At 38.7% G+C, this 19,355-nt stretch overlaps 1 protein-coding gene across 4 annotated transcripts; it reads left to right on the forward strand.

Moving 5' to 3' along the window:
• The first annotated feature begins 9,021 nt into the window (after window positions 1-9,021).
• Window positions 9,022-18,941, forward strand: LOC127953652 (uncharacterized). Of its 4 annotated transcripts, none has more exons than XM_052552900.1 (3): window positions 9,022-9,545; window positions 17,228-18,583; window positions 18,701-18,941. In XM_052552900.1, the coding sequence occupies exons 2-3, from the start codon at window positions 17,247-17,249 to the stop codon at window positions 18,753-18,755; spliced, it is 1,392 nt and encodes a 463-aa protein (XP_052408860.1). In that variant the 5' UTR covers window positions 9,022-9,545; window positions 17,228-17,246; the 3' UTR covers window positions 18,756-18,941. The 4 variants fall into 4 exon arrangements, with proteins under 4 accessions (XP_052408860.1, XP_052408859.1, XP_052408858.1 ...); XM_052552899.1 differs by having other exon boundaries at window positions 9,023-9,541; XM_052552898.1 differs by lacking the exon at window positions 9,022-9,545 and adding an exon at window positions 10,227-10,567.
• The last annotated feature ends 414 nt before the right edge of the window (window positions 18,942-19,355 follow it).

Raw genomic sequence — 19,355 nt, forward strand, 5'->3', positions numbered from 1 at the left:
ATTACTTAATATGATTCCATTTTTTTTGCAGTTAATGTCTATATGAACAAAGACCCTAGTGACTTTTTTTCTACTTTTCATGGCACATATTATTAGATCTGTCCTGTCACAGTTGAATGCAGAGGAAAACGAATACTGAACATGTTAAATGACCCATTACAGTGTCAGCTGGTTTTGTGTGTCTAGAGAAAGATAATGTAATAATACTAATGTGACAGTGTTTCTCAGCTTCAGTACACTTCTTTTAAACACCTGGATCTTACAGGGATAGTTCACCCAAAATGAAAAAAACTCTCATCATTTATTCACCATCCCACCTAATAGGGAACATTGCCAAAACTTTTGCTAACATTCTGGCAAGGTTCTCAAAGTTCTTCTATTAACATTAATAGAATTTTCGTTCAAAGTTATCTTGTCTTTAAAAACATTTTCAAAAGCTTGTAGCACAAAATATTATTTAGAAATTGTTAGTGGAACATTTATTTGTAAGTTTTATAAAACGTTTTAGTTGGATGTTCATCTAGAAAAATGTAAATGTTACTACTTGTTTTAGAATATTCAGCTCTTCAAAAAAAAAAAAAACATTCAGATGTTTGCAAAATGATAAAAATGGAATGTTCCCTGCAACGAAATTTGAAGACAAACATAAAAAAAAAAACAAGGAACATGCAGAACATTACATAATGGGATTAGTAAAACGTTTATTTGATTTTTTCTTTTTCTTTTTTTTTGTAATGTTCCAAACCTGTATGACTTTCTTAATAATAGTAATATAGAACTGTTTTTGTACATGAATGTTAATGGGGTGCGAAACATCACTGGACCTTCACTTTAAAAACATTTACGGGAAAACTATGTTAAGACAAATGTACTGTACAACATCACATTGCCCCCCCCCCCAACACAAAGTTATGCAATGACCCCAAAAAAAGAAAGGAAAAAAAAAAAGAAATGACAGGAAAATCTCTTTCCACACATACACAAATATACAACAAACACATACATATATGCATTCCAGTCACTATCACACACCCTGTCCCACAGGACTGACAGATGGAGGGGCAGAGGAGAGCTACAGAAGTGGGGCGGCCTCTCTGTCTATTCCCCTCTCTCTCCTGCTGTCTATTGTGCAGCGGATGGGCTGTAAGTCTATCTCCTGCTAATTGCCACAGTGGTTCAAACACAAAGTCTGCCGCTGAAACCGTACCCAACAGGGTGTTGTATAGTGAGTTAAATTTACAATGTGTTACATTTCTCCTTCAGCATACATCAGGGAGGAGGGAAGTGTACCACATCAGTCAGAATTGCACAGCAAGGGCACTGATTTATAAACAGTCTCTAATTTGACATCTAGGCAGCAAAACAGTTATTTTTTTGAGCGCACTAGTGATTTTGGTGACTATTTGTGACCATTTAGACAGAAATTCCTGTCTTGACGATTGGAGACAACATTTATCGCAATGGAAACCGCAACAACCGTGTTCCCCAAGTAAAATACGGTTCATGCTACCCCCGCTGAGAAAAAGGAGTCACGTAACTTAAAAAGTTGCAGTATATGATACAACTTCTAAAGGAGTCCCAGGAGCTGTTATGAATGGTTTGTATTGCACTGGAGAAAGACAATGGTGTGAATGCTATTAAGACTCTTTAGGTACAATGAGATAAAACATGTCTTATACTTCCTTTGCAACCTGAGCCAATTGTTGTCCATCAAAGAAACTTTAGAGAAACAGACTATCACCATTCAAATTAAATTAAAGTGTTCCTATAGCTCAATTGGTAGAGCATTGGGTGTTCAATTCCCCGGGAACACACGATAGGTTAAAACTGATAGCCTGAATGCACTGTAAGTCGCTTTGGATGAAAGTGTCTGCTAAATGCATAAATTTAATTTAAATTCTAAACCAACCAACAACTTTTGCAAATGGAATGCTTTGCATCCATTACAGCTTTTTGTTCCATTTTTCCACAATAATTAGACTGACACACAATAATATGGAACAGATTCAGACCACAAGAAGTGCATCTAAAATGGGGCTTAATAAAAACATTGCCACACAATTGTTCTTATTCCATGATGTTTGACATTTAAAATCACTTTCTTCTCCCCATCTCCAGATGCAGTTTAATTATGGGAACTTCAAAAGCCTGTTCCTCTTCATTCCCTTTCGACAAACTGTCATACATTTCTTTAATGCTTTTATTAGGAAAACATGCTGTGGCTGATTACTTGGTGGCATAAGCCGATTTAATTTAAGGAACAGACAAAGCATAATTAGTTTGGTCTTGTAAAACATGTCAATGCTACTCTGCCTAAATAACTATCATCTGTGTAATTATCAAATAGCAAACATGTCATTTATGCAAACCTCAAGAAAGTCCACTCATGGTATATAAACGAATGGAAGAGATAATGTGCTCAATATGACTACAGTCAAACCTTCAGACAATCATCTCACAAACAACAGCATGTAACACCACCAAAATCATCATTGTTTTAATTCCCAGGGAATGCATGGAATGAGAAACTAAATGCAATGTAAGTTGAAATGCCAAGTTCTCTCATTAAATGCTAGATAGGGCAGGCTGAAGGGTAATTAACACAAATTGATGATATTCACAGCGTTGACTTGGCACAAGCTGATTGGTTCAAGTTGCATATGCAGCCAATGAGGTTACTGTTTTACATTTAAATGGCTGGTTAGCATTCACTTGAGCTGTTTGCAGCATCTTCTGAAACCCTCCACCTCCCCAGCTCCACCTGTATTGAACTGCTTATATATGTTATTTGTGCAGCAAAAGAATGTCTCACAGTACTGTATTCACAGCACCATATCAGCATTATGTAATAGCTAGCAATAAATTGTATGGGTGAAAATTATAGATTTATTTTATGACAAAAACATTAAGATATTAAGTAAAGATTATATTCCATGAAGATATTTTGTACAATTCCTAACACAAATATGTCAAAACGTAATTTTTGATTAGTAATATGGATTGTTAAGGATGTCATTTGGACAACTTTAAAGTGGATTTTCTCAGTATATATATATATATATATATATATATATTTTTTTTTTTTTTTTACTCAGCTTACAGATATTTAAATAGTTGTTTCTCAGTCAAATATTCAAACTACACATCAATGGAAAGCTTATTTACTCAGCTTTACTCAGCACATACATATCCTAATTTCACATGTCCTCTGAATTTTGCAGTTCTTGGTTAAAATTCTCAAGAGAACTTAAAATAAACTACCTGATTTGACTAATAGCAGATGGTGCTTGTATGAATTTTGAATGCCAAGCTTCAATGGTTCAGTGAAAATGTGAAATGTTTTGGAAAAAAATAATATTTGAAAATGTAATGAAAGAAATGCAAAACGCTAGAAGAATTCTCACAAATTCTCTTCTTATTAAAAATGTTTTTGAAATAAATGAAGTGGGAGAACTGTTTTATATTCATGTAATTCATTCTAAATTAACTGCAAGAAACAAAATTCAAAATAAAAATCATCTTGCATTGTGGTTTTGTTTCTATGTCCTTTTAAGCTGTCATACATGATTGTATACTTATATAGAATAGATTTGGTTTTACTTTGAAGAATGTTTCAACTGTTTTTACTCTTACAATTCAAAGACCACATTGGACCCCATTTACTTTCATTGTATCTACAAAAAAAAAAATCAAATCAAAATATCTTCTTTTTTGTTCCATATAGGAAACTCACATAGGTTTGGAACAAAATGAAGGTGAACAGATGATGACAGAATCTTCACATTTTTGGGTGAACCAAATCAGTGGTCCCCAATCACTGGGTTGCGAAACGCGCATTAAGCGCGAATGGTGCTTTTTGTGCATTTAGCGTTTGACGCGAATTCGCGTCTGCCGCCCCAGTTGAAAACTTTTAACTTTGCCGTCAATTCGCGCCGCGTTAACCAATCAGGAGCCTGCTAGGAGTCACTCATTCAACAGTATGTTCCTGCAGCCTCCGGTTGTGCAGGAATACCCTTCTCCACTCATTCAACAAGGAGGAATGACTGATGTTGTCAGTGAGCAGTCAACCGGAGCTATATGACAAAATAAACAGGAATAAAAAGGACCTATGTATCTATCTATATATATAAACATATTAATAGATAAATTGAATAAAGGCCAAAGATAAGAAACGTTTTATTTTACCCCAAACTAATTATATTTTATCTTGAACCACTAAAGAGACATCAGAGCCAGCGGCAAATGTCAGAAGATCTATTCGAGGTGAGGCTGCTCTCGGCGGATACATGATGACGGAGCTCCCGCTGATCGCATGGAGCTCATCTCCGAGATCGGCGAAACACATTTTTTTAAATAGACGCTGTCATTATAAATAAACCGCATATTTGAGTTTAAAACAACTACATTCTCGCCTGAAATACTTTTAAAACTACATTTCATGACACAATAACAGTAATATTTTGAAAATTATCCGAATAAAAATGTCGGTTGAAAATGCTGTGTGAATTCGCGTCTGTTGTGAAGTTAGGGCCGTTTCATAGTCAACGCATCTGTACGCATACTCGTCCGAAGCATCGTTACGCTTCGGCCGCCATTATGCGTCGGTGCGTAGCCAAATGTGTCGTCCTAGTTTTTGATACGCGACGCGCCGATTCACGCAATACTATGCGTTGTCGGTGGGGGCGACATTGCAAGTATTGTACATTAATTCAAGTATATTGTGTTTACAGAATAAGAAATTTGAATACAATGGCGGGCGAAGAGGAAAAATTATGGGAACTTATACGTATTCATCCACATTTATACGATAGTTCATCAGCAACAGAATACACTCCTCTACAGTTGCCATTGTGATCTGAATATCACGCGACCTGACTCTACTACCCCCTGTTGCGTGAGCGGTGTATTGCATACACGCATCACCCGTGACGCTTGCGTTCACTGTTTAGACTATGAAAGGGAGCCCGTCGCTCGCGTCGCTCGCGTTTCTCGCGTTGACTATGAAACGGCCCTAAATTTCACGCGCGAATGAAGCAAATTACTCGCGAATGATCTCAAAATGGTCAAGCGGCAAACTAGGCGGGGTAGACGCGAATTTGATGCTCTATTCGCGTTTGGTGTGAACACAGCATTAGAGTTCTATATTTTCATTGTATGTGATTGATATGGAGCAGCAACTTGGCGATTTGATTGTTCTGATCCGTCATATATTGGATCGCAGTTGGATCGCTAAATGGATCGCAGTTGATCTGTTATTATACGTACGGACCACAGTTATTAATTTGCCAAATTACACATTTAAGTGATTTTAAACCACAAAAATAAGAGACTACAGAGAACTCAATTAGCAACTCAAGTGCTGTTCTTGCACACCCCCAAAGACCCCCCCCCCACCTCCAGTTTGGTCAGTGAGGATATTTTCAAAACATTAGTGGTGTGAAAAAGGTTGGAGACCCCTGCTTTAAGGAAAGCAAGGCCTTTCTCAAGGACAATCACAGTCTATGCTTATCTTCTCAAGGACACGACTTACGGATAAACTCAAGGAGTAAAACATAAAGCTATTAAGACGGCATAAGAGCCCACCGGATGCCTGCGGCAACAGCGGTCCACCACACTGTACTCAACCAAGAACCATTGGGACTGCTAGCCCCATTTCCATACTCAAATCAATGGAGGAATATTTCAAGTTGCTTGTTGAATGTTTTTCTCTAATGGCTTTCCCTCTATTGGTGTTATGAGGATTGTAAAAACGAGGCTGAGGGTGAGTTTATAAAAACGGGCTCCATATGAGATATAATCAGATCGTTTTACAGAAAGCACACACAGCATGGAGCCACACTTTTACGTGCTTTATAAAGCTGACAAGCTTTCCCTCGTGCACTATCGTTCCCTTTAAAGTTCAAGCATTTTTTCTGCTTCCCTCCATTCCATATGAATCTGTTTCTCATTAAGGATTAAACAGAGAGTTAGGTTCTCCATTCCCATAATTAAGGAATTCCTAAAATCAGTCTCCCCTCTTAAATCCCTTGGTCTAACCCTACACTTTTCCCAGTAGCAAGGCATTCCACGGATTCGATACCAAGCCCCTATCATATCAAGGTGTGTGAGATTGTGGATTAGTCTGTGTGTTTTGTTAAGAACTGCACTCCTTTGTTCTTGACCTCCTTTTGTCTTACTGCGAAATCCAATTTCAGGCCTCAGTAACCCTCTCTGATCCCAAATACTGAAGAAATGACAGCAGTCGCACTTTCAAGCTGGACACTGACGAACACACCCTTAATGCTGCGGGACCTGACACATCAATCAAAGGCGCTTCTCCCTTATCCGATCCGTGCTCCTACCTACGACCCCTGACTTCTGACCTCTAGCCTGTCTGCCATGGTGGGTGCTGTTGAGGGTGGACCCACATGACGGGGGCTAATTAGGTCAGATTGCGGCGAACTGCGCATTACAGCCAAAATTGGAAACACATGCTGTAGCCCACAGAGAGGGAGAGAAAGAGAGAGAGAGAGAGAGAGAGAGAGAACACACCAGGAAAGAGGTAATGGTGGCGCTTGGGGTGAATAAAATGGGGGTAATGTAAGGTGGTTCAGTAATGAAGGAGATCTATGAAATTGAAGAGTGTGAGGGGGGATAAAGAAAGGAAAAATGAATTTAATGAATGAATGACACCTCTCTGAGACCATAAATCTAACCTCAGGCCCAGGAGAGCGTCTGTGGACAGCATACTGGTCTCCTTGACAGCTCCGCTATTTTCAATAATTGCTATAATGGCTATGTAACAGAATGTAATTGCTTTGATATTTGAGGTTTGAGGTTGGATATCCATTGCCATGGAAATAAATCCAATGTAGACACACACTATGAACAAGGGACAAAGAAAACAAAATGTACCGCAAGCAAAATTTTCCAAAGTTTAAACGAAGACTGAACTAATATTAACATTTATATGATTAAATAATAAATATTACATTTGATTATTACATTTATTATTAATATTATAATTCTTTATTTTTTTTATATTATCAATTCTTGATAATTTTACATTTATTGAATTTTTATTAAACTATATCATAATTTTAATATTGCTTTTTGTAAGGTTAAAAAAAACAAAAACAAAAAATTATAATATTTTAAATACTATTATTATTTTATTTCGATTATTATTAATACTAAATAAAACTGTTACAATTACTTACGTTATTGTTTTAACTGTATTTATGTTTACATTTTAATAGTATAATGCATTTATGACTTATTAGTTCACCGAAGCCATAAAAAAAACATTTTGTTACTTTTAAAATAAACATTAAAAAACATTTTAAAAAGGACACATTTCTCATTTTAATTTTGTTTAACTTAAAATAATAATAATAATAATAATAAAATAAACAAACATTAATAGAAAAAACTATATATACAAATATCTTTAAAATTATAAAAAAAAATAAAAACAATTACATTTTCTAATGAAAATAAAAACAAAATATTTACTCAAAAACTGTAACTTATAGTGTATTAATCATACTAAAACACTAAAAGATTAGCATCTATTTATTGAGTGTCTTTTGCAAAGCTCAAGGTCATATTACGTGAGAATGACTGTCTCTTATCTGTGGTATGGTTACGGCATCTTAAAGATGTGCAATTTCATCAAAAGCTCTCATGTATGACTCAGTGTTAGTGACATGCGGTGTGGTCCTTGTGTGACGAGTTGCCCTGTAGGTGTTTGGGGTGTAGGGTGCTAAAAGGTCTTTCACAAAAACAAGTAATGCTGGTTCACACTACTACTTGATAAGACCTTTTGCATGACATGCAGAAATGTATTTTTATCCTCCAACAATTAGCCATCAGAGCTCTCTGTGCATGTGCGTGTCAGTGTGTTTAGCCATCTGAGTGCGAGTGTGTGAAAGAACTTTTGTACCTGCATTTGAGTTTGTCCCTTCTTCCCCTTTCTACCTTTGTTCGCCTGTCATCTCACTCAATACCTCAGTGACTCCTCGCTCTCAATCATTCTCTGTTCCTGTGGCTCTCTCTCATTCTCACTTCTTCAATCTCACCAATACGCCCTGGGGTTGAAATATCTAAGTGCATACGAAACAAGTTCAGACAAAACCAGAGAGACAGAATAGTGTTAAGGAGGTAAAGACTGGGAATGAATGGCACTAAATGCCAAGAGGGAGGAACAGCGTCAAGAGAGGACAGGAGCGAAGATATGAGGGGGCTTGACCACATTTTAGACCTCACTGAGCTTTGTTTGTGTGTGTGTGTGTGTGTGTGTGTGTGTGTGTGTGTGTGCTCACCTGTGTTTGTGTGTGTTAAATATGAAGTTCCACACCGGTTCCCCATTCCTCATTTGAAAACCTCTTTTCTGTACCCCTCTCGTTCTCTTATTCTCTCCCCCGTCTCTCTCATCCCCTAACTCTTTCACAGACAGTCTCACAGGGGCAGGGTTGTAACAGAACACTTCTCTCTTTTGTCTCCTTTCTTTCCCTTATCCTTTCATCTTTTTAAACTTTCTGGGGAAATGGGTTTTGGTGGGATGCAAATTTCTGCTAGGTGAAAGGAGGGGAGAACGAGAGATGGAGAACGAGAACGAGAGAAGGCAATATACATCTCCTGCTTTAAAAAAAAGGGTTAGATGATGTAAAAAATAAAATAAAGATATCGAATTGCCCCCTTATTCAAAATCCAAAATCCAATCTGTGCAGATCACCATAAACTGACATGAATTGAATTAAATTCCACTTTCCCCTACTTTTAGTTACAGTTATTAAAAGCTAAAAGGTCATAAGGTGTAGACGAACTTGCTTGGGGTGATTAGTTTTGACTTAAACTCAATTTAATGACAATAAATCAGTTCCTACCACAGTGCATCCACTAGATATAAGCCATTTTCCACTCTCTTATGGTTTCCATTATGAGAACTCTCAACACCCACTGACAGCAGATGGTCCTCGTCCTTTTTTCCCTCCACCATAATGTATTCTTTCACTCTGTCCATTCCTCTTCTTCTAAACCAGCCCTCTTTCACTCCCACTGGCTGTTGTCCCCTCAACGCCTTTCATGAAGATTCCTTACCTTACTTCAGCACTCAAACCTTCCCTGCGCGGGAACTTATGCGTTCACTTTACGATCTTTTTTAAACGAGTATTTCAGATTAAACGTTGCACATTTATAGCTCAGAGCTTGCGATTTGTGGTCTGACTGCTGGAAAAGTAGAGCTGACGCTCACGCACGTAGTGTCAGAGGTGTATCATTGCTTTGGTTGTTCACCGTTTGCATGCCAATCCTTTAGAAAGTCGCGCGTAAAGAAAGACCTGAGATTAAAAGGCGCGTTTTAAACAGATAACCGTGGAAGTACAACTCGACGTGGACCTTTCTGACTGGACTCCGAAGATGATAAGGAAGACTTCTGCAGTTTGAACGATGTGAATCGAGAGTTCTTCTGGAGATTTCGTTACGTTTTTGCGTGACACTGACGGACTGAATCAATGTGGTTTTCTCCGAAGATACGCGTGGCCCGAGACTCACCTAAACAGTAGGTGCTGCGTGTTTTCAGTCACTTTTTATTTGTATTTAGCATGTTAGCGTACTACGGGTATTGTGTCTACTGCTGATAACATATAAAGTGGTGTAATGACAGATAGTCAGTTTATTTGGGTTCATTTTTGTAACAGTTAATTTAATGTGAAGCAGGTGTTGATTGGACTCGTTGACAGGTTGTCAAGCTTTGGAATTAACCGAACGCAAACGAATCGTTCATTTGAGTCGAATCTTTACGGTTCGCAAAATATTTCGCTCACTGAATTCAATCCGAGCGAGTCTGTCAATGAACCGAGTCTCTTTCGATACATGAGCTCATAGTATGTTTACGAAAACAGCTGGTTTTAATAGAATTTTATTAAAACATCCTTTCCAGCCATGTGGTGTAGATACGTTTCAGTATTGTTTATTGCAAATTACATTTAGGTAAATTATGTTTCAAATGAGCTAAATCATGGCTGAAACATACTGTTCAACAAATCACAATAAAAAATAAAAAATATATTGAAACGGCAATAAACAGCAATTGTCTGGACATGTAAGCCTGATATTTTTGCTGAACCGGTTAGCAGAGCATGTAATATGAGACCCCATCATCACGTACAGTCATTTAAACAGCTTTTTCTTCTTCTTCTTCTTCTTCTTCTTGTTTTTTTTTTTTTTTTACCTGAAACGATTTCTTTGAAAGAACCGATTCATAAAAATGAGTTGGTTTGATTACCAATCGGAATTAAAGCGATCTTGAGAAGCGTTTCCCCCGGGCCTCGAAAGGGATTAGTGAAAACTATTTTGGCGAAAGACCAAATATGCTTGATCTAATATTTTTCAACAGTAGGCTAGGCGCTAGCGAATCGACAAAACTAGAAATTTATTTGCGTTCAACGGTGCGGTCCCGTCGCTCGCGTGCGGTGTGCGTTTAAATCGACGCTCTCCGCTGTCCAGCTCAGGTGTGCAACCTCAGCGTACCTCGGAAGAAGCTTCTCTGAAGCCAGTCCAGCATGCTGTTTGAAATACACAGTAGGTGTGTTCTTGTTTTTGCATTTACAACTAATCAGAATGACATCATAATCCAAATCGTTTTATCGTATATACTTTGAAGGAAGTTTTAAAAAACAAATGCATGTTAGATTTACACACGAGAGTAGTAGTTGGTCAGTGTTAATGTGTTTACACATTAAAGGAGTTAAAGGGTGGGAGCTGGCAGCCATTAAAACAATAGATAACACATGCAGATCCTGTCAGTCACCTGTCCAGCTAGCGTTTGAAAACAGAAACCAAAACAGAAGCTCACAACTTTTGTTTACTTCATTATGAATGTTTCTGTAACTCGGTGATCCTCAAACCTGGCTCGCGAGATCCACGTTCCTGCAGAGTTTAGCTCCAGTCCTGATCAGACGCACATACCTGTGTGATTTTCTAATGACCCTGAAGACATTGATTAGGAAACTCTGGTGTGTTTGATTAGGGTTAGAGCTAAACCCTGCAGGAAACTGGATCTCGTGAGCCAGATTTGAGGATCACTGCTGTAACTGTTTTCTCACCCCTGTGACACATAAACAGCCACTGAGACAGAACACGTGAGAATAAACCTACAGGCATTATAGGGATACTCCAACACAAAATTATAGTTTTGTCTTTAATCACTCACCCCCATGTCGTTCCAAACCCGTAAATGCTTTGTTCGTCTTCAATTTCAGATATTTTGGATAAAAAAAGGGAGGCTTGTGACTGTCCCATTGACTTTCCAAGTAAATTACACCGTTGAGGTCCAGAAAAGTATGAAAAGCATCATCTGAATAGTCCATCTGCCATCGGTGGTTCAACCGTAACGTTATGAAGCGACGAGAATACTGTTTGTACACAAGAAAACCTCAACCTCCTCTGTGTCTCTCCACATCACCGTTGCGCCATTTGGGAGAACATCCACTGAACACAAGCAGTGTGCGCTCTTCTGTGTCAGCCGCGACACAGGGATACGTTTTCTACTTGTATTTACGATTTGATTTGAATGAAAACAAATGTTTGCGTTGAGCTCAGATTCTCCAAAATGGCGCTACGCTGACATGGAGAGACACAGAGGAGACAAATTGTTGAATAAAGTCATTTTTATTTTCTTTGCGTAGAAAAATTATTCTCGTCACTTCGTAATTTTAGGGTTGAACCACTGAAGGCAGATGGACTATTCTGACGATGTCTTTCATACTTTTCTGGACCTGAAACCGTGTTTCGAAGATGAACAAATCTTTTACGGGTTCGGAACGACATGTGGGTAAGTGATTAATGAGAAAATCTTCATTTTGGAGTGGAGTATCCCTTTAATGTGAACTCTTCCTCCAGTTATCCAGACAGGATCGGAAGCAGACCAAAGTTCTTTCTCAGAAGAAAGAGGGAAAGTGTGGATGGAGATGAATATCCTTAAGTGTGAGAGGAGTAAGAGGAGTGTGTGTGGAAGCCATTTTCAGATGTGTTTAAGCTACTGATTTCTCAGCTTGCATTACATTGCCTTGACCAGAAACATCTGTACAGCTAGGTTTGTTTTAATGTAAATTATTTAGAGACAAAAGTTATTTTACGAGAAAGACGAGGGACAAGTTATGTATGTTTTGAAATAATAATCCCTGTCTGCCAAGAACTTTTTGTGCAGTATCTTTTTAGGAAAGATGTCTTTCTTCCTCTCTTTCTCAATTTAAACTAATATTAAAGAGGTCAAACAATTGTTTATCTTTTTTTTTATAATTATAATTGTTATATATTATGATTGGCGTCGCCCCATGCTTCAGTTAAAGCCTTATCACAAAGTCTGCAATAAAGACATCTTTATAAAGCCACACAAACTACAGTGATGCAATTAAGGAACTATACAAAGCCTAAAAAACATTTCCTAGAATTTTTTTTACTTTGATTACTTAGAACTTAGAAAAATGACTTTCTTTACTTTTGAATCATTTTAAATCCTCTTCCTTATTTTTTGACTGGGTTTGGTTTGGACAGATTGCTAAACACTGAATAGCAATGTGTAAACGTGGCTGGTCACTGGTTTATATTTTCAGCTGTCTAATAGGAAATCTTTGGAAGCTGGAAGCCATTTCTGCAGTTCAGTTCAACAAATGGTCTGGTTTTTGGACTGGATAAAATGTTTTGAGTTCTCAAAGCTATAATACAAATAAATATAAAATATATCAATGTAAATAAAAAAATTCTACAATTAAATTTCGTCATGACACGACCTGTTTAACTTGATTTTGAGTCTTTATGTTTCATTTTCCCTCCACGTCTTTGTGGTTTGATAAGGGAGTTCAGCCTGTGCTGCATTGGACGCTTATGGCCGAGTGTATAGGGTGAGTGGGACGATGGGAAAATTCCAAAATTGTCAGTCACGTCAAGTCTGAACAGGGGGATTGTGGGATGTCTGTCGTGAGTCACGCTGTTCGGATTGGAGAGGATAAATAATGAATTCCATACATCTGCAATAATTGATTTGACAGGCTTATTATAGAGTGATGGCGTGAAGTGGTAGTGGATCCTCTGGCTGACTTCCAGTGAAAAATCTTAGAAAGAGGTTGTTTATAATGCGGGTTTCAAGTTTTCAGTGGCATGAAGCCGAGAATAGAACGAGGTGGGAGAGCCGAAGTGTTGTTCGAAGGTGGCTTTTGTCTAGAAGATGGCAGATTACGCTTGTCATGGGGGTGGGAGCAGTGGGTCAGATCAAAGATATGTGTGGATGTGTGCGCACAGGTTCCTGTGAGGTAGAGTGTGTAAGATCGGGTTAAACATGCGGGTTCATTGTGTTCAGGAGCTTGGCATTTTTTTTGTGAGGCTGGAGGCTCATTTTTGAGCTGCGCGTAAGGTGAGGAGAGAAAGTGAGGGGCTTCTCTGGATGGCAGAGTTTGTGAAGCATGTCATTGCTGCAAATGGAGCGCGCTGATGAAGTGATTCTGCCTGTCGCCCAGCGTCTGCAGATATGTTTCCTGCACGTGTGTCTGCCTGCCTACTGTTTGTGTTCCTGTTCCAAAGCAAACATACATAATAACCAGCAAGTCTTCCTCTCAGGTCACACACACATATACATGCACTACACCCTTTTTCACGTAGGTGTGCACACACACACACATACTACCGTCAACCATGAAAAGTGCTTTTATGTTAACACATAACTTTAGTAAATAAGTTTTTTAAAATGCAGTTTATACACAAAGTAATTTAAAAACAGTTCTTCTATGTTAAACATGCTTTTTATTAATGGGAAAAAAAAACACCCATGACTGTGTTTCAAGTTCAGCAAGTCTCCTAAAACATCAGACAGTTTGACCTTTTTATGACAAGGCTAGATTAGTTCAGTTTACTTGAAAAATGCCATGTGGTGTGACATCTAAAAACTTGATTATCTTATCATGAATATAAACAAATATTTGAAAATCATTGTCGTTACTTCAAAATTGTTTTAATATAGATTCATATGAATGTATATAATCATATATTTGAGGTGTAGAGAAAATAATTTAGTACATTGATTTGATGGTTACACATTTTTAGAGTCATTCAGTGTAATCTTTTCTTGAAAATGGAGAAACCCATTTTCAAAACCATATGAAACCAACTCGAGTGCAAAGAGTACATTTCTAAGAACTTGTCTTCGTGGGTTTCAAACAAGATTTGTCCTTTATTGGACTCGCTTGTCGTTGACCTTTTAATCTAAACGTAGTCTAAATATTGTGAAGCAATACCTAAATATTGATTCTTCCATGCTGTCCTATATGTAACTTCATTTCAGCTGTCAACAACATGCTGGGATTTAATGATATTTGTTTTGATATTGTAGCATTTTGTAGTTTCTGAGATAGCATGAAGGCATGTCAGATGCATAAAATATGATTCTGTCATCATTTGCGGTTGTCCAAGGCTATAAATCTCTCAGCGAAAATACCTGAAATTCTAATATGTGCACAGCTCCCTTAAGCAATATTTGCATTTAAAAGATGATAGGAACAGTTGTGATATGTGCAAATGAGGCTCTATGTTGAACGTAAACAGGAAGTAGGCACTTATACGTGTAGTGCTCCATGTCCCGGCATGTATACGTGTGGACTTGGTGACATTCTTTCCCTGCATGTGACCGCAGGCTCAGTCGTGCATTATGTGCGAGTGTGTTTGCTTGCTTTGAGTGTTATTAGAAAACCGTGTCCGGGGCGGGGTGCTGTTATTATGAGCGTCACAAGTGGTGAGTTTGCACTTCACACACAACCTTTCTGTCCACCCACTCTCTCCCTGTGAGTCTAATGATTATCTATTCTTCTCAAAGGAACAGTCACTGGCTTTACTCGCCCTCAGCCCCCTCCTGCATTCTAGCGTGTCCCGCCTGGGGAAACCCAGGAGGAGTTTTCTCAGTTGAAGCCCCATGACTGACATTCTGAGAATTCTTCTTTTCTTGAACTCTCCTTCTCTCTAAATGCCTCTCCCTCCCTCATCTCTCAGAACAACAACAACAGGACTGATGAGTGATTTACACCTGGCCTTAACATTGGAAAGGTCGAGAGCATCCCTCACTGTATCATCAGCAAGATGACACACTCTCGGTCTGTGTGGTCATATTTTTCTTGTCAAGCACTTGCTAGAAAGCAAATTGTCTACATTTTTGAGTAGATGTGTTTTTGTTGCCGTTAAGAGCATCGCACCTCATAGCTTACATACTTTATGTAGTTTGGACTCATTTTTTATTCATTAGGTATAAGGTATAATGTCATATGTCCATATGAACTTCCATTTAAAAGTTTCCGGTCAGTAAGGTTTTACAAAGATTGTTTTTTTTTTTTCTGCATCAATGCATTAAATCAAAGAATCCTGGAAAAATAGCACTACTGAGCACAATATCTGCATATTTAAATGATTTCTGAAGGTTCATGTGACACTAAATACTACTTTGCCACAGGAATAAATTAAATTTATACAAATATTAATACAATACTGTATTTTTGATCCCTTAAATGCAACCTTAGGGAGCATAAAATATTATTGTAAAAAAGAGAAAAATAAAACAGCCCCCGATCTTTTGATCAGCAGTGTATTTTATGTATTGTTTGATGATATTTTGGTTTCTGTACTGAATTAATCTTTTGCCAAATGATGAGGCGCATTTATCATTTTTGATGTGATGGTTTTGCTTCCACCTGGTGGATGACAGTATGAGTGTTTGCTCATTTAGTGCTGAAAGTCATCTTCTGTCAGTGTAGTTTTACTCTGACCCCCACTAAATAAGCACATAAATCACTACAACTGAGCAGGTAACCACCCAAGAGCTTGTTTTAGGTAGAAGACTACTGAACTTTGGCGTTCCTGTCAATAAATAACCCAAATCTCTGAGGTATTCTCAGTACTGCAGAGAGTCATATTACAGAAGCATGTGAATACGGGATCATCAGGTCAAACGTATGGAAAAAAAAGGATATAAGACGAGCACAAAGAACAAAAACCTACAAATAAAAATCATAAAAGATGACGAAAAGAGCATTTATTTGAGGCCTAAAGCAACATCATCTTCTTTTATTTATTTATTCTGTTGTAAAGTGGCATCTTTTTGTTTGCCTCTGTCATACTCCTAATCTGTAGAATTTACAACCTTTTCCACACATGCCAGGGTTGATTGTGGTCTCGTGTGAAGCTAGGCCAGCCCCGGACCAACACTGTTCATGTCTTTATTTCATGCGGGGCTTTGCCAGATGTCGGCTAGCCGGTGACTTCATGTCTGCGCCAAGCAACCGGAGCAAGCGATAGTGAAGCAAGTTTGCATCTTTTTTTCCACCAACATGCCAGAGCTGTAAAGCTTTTAGGCTTATTTTACCCTATTTTTATGAGCTGGCATCGAGCCTGTTCTTTTGAAATCCTTTTTTTTCACCTCAAGAGTAAAAAAAAACGCTAATTGCGAATTTGATCTCCCAGTTCTGATTTTACATTCTCAAGTCAGCATAAAATGAAACACCCTATCTATTTTCCATATGCATGTTGTATATCTAATTGTGTGCATTTCATCCATACAAGTGTTTTTTTATTTTTTTATTTTTTTATTTCAAATAATCTTCTGGAGAAACAACAGACTTCTCTCGAGTGAGGTATGCTGGACTTTTCCGGTAAACCCTATCAATTTATTACAATTAAAAGCAAGCTTGCATTAAGATCTGCCTCCATCCAATTGACAACCAATCAACAGTTACACTTGGACAACTGTAGGTAATCAATAGGTGTGTTGGAAAAAACAACCAAAAAAAAAAACAAGTCCAACATCAAAGCAACAAAAGAATAAGCCCCACACACCCTTTGCACTTACAACTGTATCAAAATATATGATGAGGTAGGTTTCATCATGTATTACATCATTGATTTTGATTGGTACTGTAATGGTGTGTCCATTTGTTGCAGCGATGTGTTGTTTTTAAATTGGATTGTCAGAACTGTCCGAACTGGCACCGAATAATACATTTATATTTTGATACAATTGTAAGTGTGGATAGTGTGCAGGATTTATTCTTTTTTGTTTTGTTTCGTTTCAACAGTCTGTTACACTCAGATGAATTCTGTTTTGCTAACATTCTAATCATTCCAAAGTAAATATTTGTGATGTCATCTTAATCGCCACTGTTCTTTCTTTTTATGTGCTTTCTAATGCTTGCTTTTTTTTATCAACTTCTAGTTGACACGTCTTGGGAGTGATGCACTGGCTTCCCCTGGTTGCCATGGTGATCGCCTCGGCCCTGCCTTTCTCTCAAAGTCCTGTGCCCAGGCTTGTTGCCGCAATGATAAAGCCTGGCAGAAACCACAGTGACAGCAGCAGCAGTGTCCCGACAGCTAACATCAGCATGCTGACCAACTCATCAGTGGACCATGACTCTTCTCACAACAACTACAGCACACATCACATAGCTCCTCACAGAACAGACGATGAGCAGAGCACGTTTGAGGAGGACCATATATCCAAAGGTAGAGCAGACCAAGAGATTCTTCAAACAGAAGACATTTTTGTCAATAACCCAGAGCAGGACCACACAGGTGGAGGAAGGACTACGGGAGCAGATGCCTCCAGGCCGCATAATCCTAGGAAATACAAATCACCAAAAATAGACAGCTCCAAAAGCAATGATATTCTCAAAGACTATCAGCTTGAACGTAGCCAGTTTCGTGAAGAAAGCAGTATTGAGGCAGAGACTTTCCTTAAAGATGATGGGAAGGCAAGAAGTGAACTGAAAGACGGGCCTCTTGAAGGTCCCAAGGTCTCTCTGCAGAGCTCTCCAGTGCAGGAACATCTGGACGAAGCTCAGACAAATGCGAAAGAGTTGCTGCAGCAATATGGAGGATTTGATGACATAGGCCTACGAGAAGAAGATCAGCTGCTTTTGCTGGATGCCCATCCGCGAGTACTCTTCTCCCCGGCCCTTTCCCCACCCAAACACCCGCCTCTGCTCTTAATGCTGGAGTTGGGCTTATTGGCCGATGACGTTGAGGATGAGGAAAGTCATATGATGGATCCTGCCACGTCTGGCCACGGAGCCGACAAAGAAACATACAGAAACTTACTCTTGGGCCTCTCGGATTCTGACGGCCCCGTTCCAGGTGTACGCCGCAAGCGTCAAGTCGGCCACAGCGTACAAGAACGCTCCGTATGCGAGGCCGAAACCGGGTGGGTAACCAACAAGAAGACGGCGGTGGACTATTGGAGCAACACCGTCACTATTCTGCAAGAGATCCCAACCAAGACTGGGCCGCTCAAACAGTATTTCTACGAAACAAAGTGCCGTAAGCCAGATCCAAACAGGAGAGGTGAAGTGCAGGCGGTGGAGGGGACCAGCTGCTTGGGGGTGGATAAGAAACACTGGATGAGTAAGTGCGAAACCAAGCAGTCGTACGTACGTGCGCTCACCTCGGATCAGAACAAGAGGATAGGATGGAGGTGGATCCGTATTGACTCCTCCTGTGTTTGCGTACTGCTCACTAGAGGAACGTACTACACTGAGAAGAAGTTGGAGAGGGAAAGAGGGCGAGAGGGAAGAAGGTACAGATAGCTCTGACTGTCTGAACAAAGGATTGACGCAGAGTTCATGTGAATAAAAGAGCGTTTAAAGGACTGTATCTGTTCTGGTCAACTGTGTGGGGGATATTTCTTTTACAGATGTTCCTGCATCTCACTTGACAAAATCTTAACGCTGTACCACTGTGAGGGATAGTCATGAAAATCACCCTCATGTTGCTCAAAACCGGTATGATTTATTTTCTCCTGTGGGACACAAATGGATACAGCAGTGGAGTTTTTGGACAATAAGGCTGATGATACACGGGCAACTTTTTGCTGATCAACTTTGGGCAAGGTTGCCATCTTCTCAGTGGGAAAATGCTGAAGCGACATTGCTCAAAAAGTTGCCCCATGTATCATCAGCCTAAGTCACTTTTAAACATGTTTGCATTTCAATGCATTAAAAACTAATTAAATCAAACCTAATGGCATCTGCTAACAAATAATGCCCAAGCTTTTCACTTTTCTGAGCCACTTTTTTAAAAGTTGTTTTTACCAAGGTGTATGAAGTCAAGTTTATGCAGGTTTTTGTAGTAGAATAGTAATCAGTTTGACCCCCAAAAATGACTTTTTTTTGTCTTCATTTTGAACAAGATTTTAAGACCAGTTAACCATAAATTTGTACTTGTGCAACATTTCTTTTAAAAAGAAATGCCTCGTTTTGATATTTTCACATATAATGCTAAAAACATGATGGATTTTTAAATGTGGCTTAAGTGTCCAAATATTGTATATTTAATGAATTTCATACAAC

The sequence above is a fragment of the Carassius gibelio genome, chromosome B3 (assembly GCF_023724105.1).
Source record: "Carassius gibelio isolate Cgi1373 ecotype wild population from Czech Republic chromosome B3, carGib1.2-hapl.c, whole genome shotgun sequence".
In the NCBI taxonomy this organism is placed as follows: Eukaryota; Metazoa; Chordata; class Actinopteri; order Cypriniformes; family Cyprinidae; genus Carassius; species Carassius gibelio.

What these genes read in the sequence shown, in the direction of transcription:
- LOC127953652 (XM_052552900.1), top strand. Translation starts at nt 17,247, where the DNA reads ATGCACTGGCTTCCCCTGGTTGCCATGGTGATCGCCTCGGCCCTGCCT. An exon ending in AGAGGGCGAGAGGGAAGAAG is followed by an intron (nt 18,584 to 18,700) that starts GTACAGATAGCT and finishes TTTCTTTTACAG; the next exon opens with ATGTTCCTGCATCTCACTTG.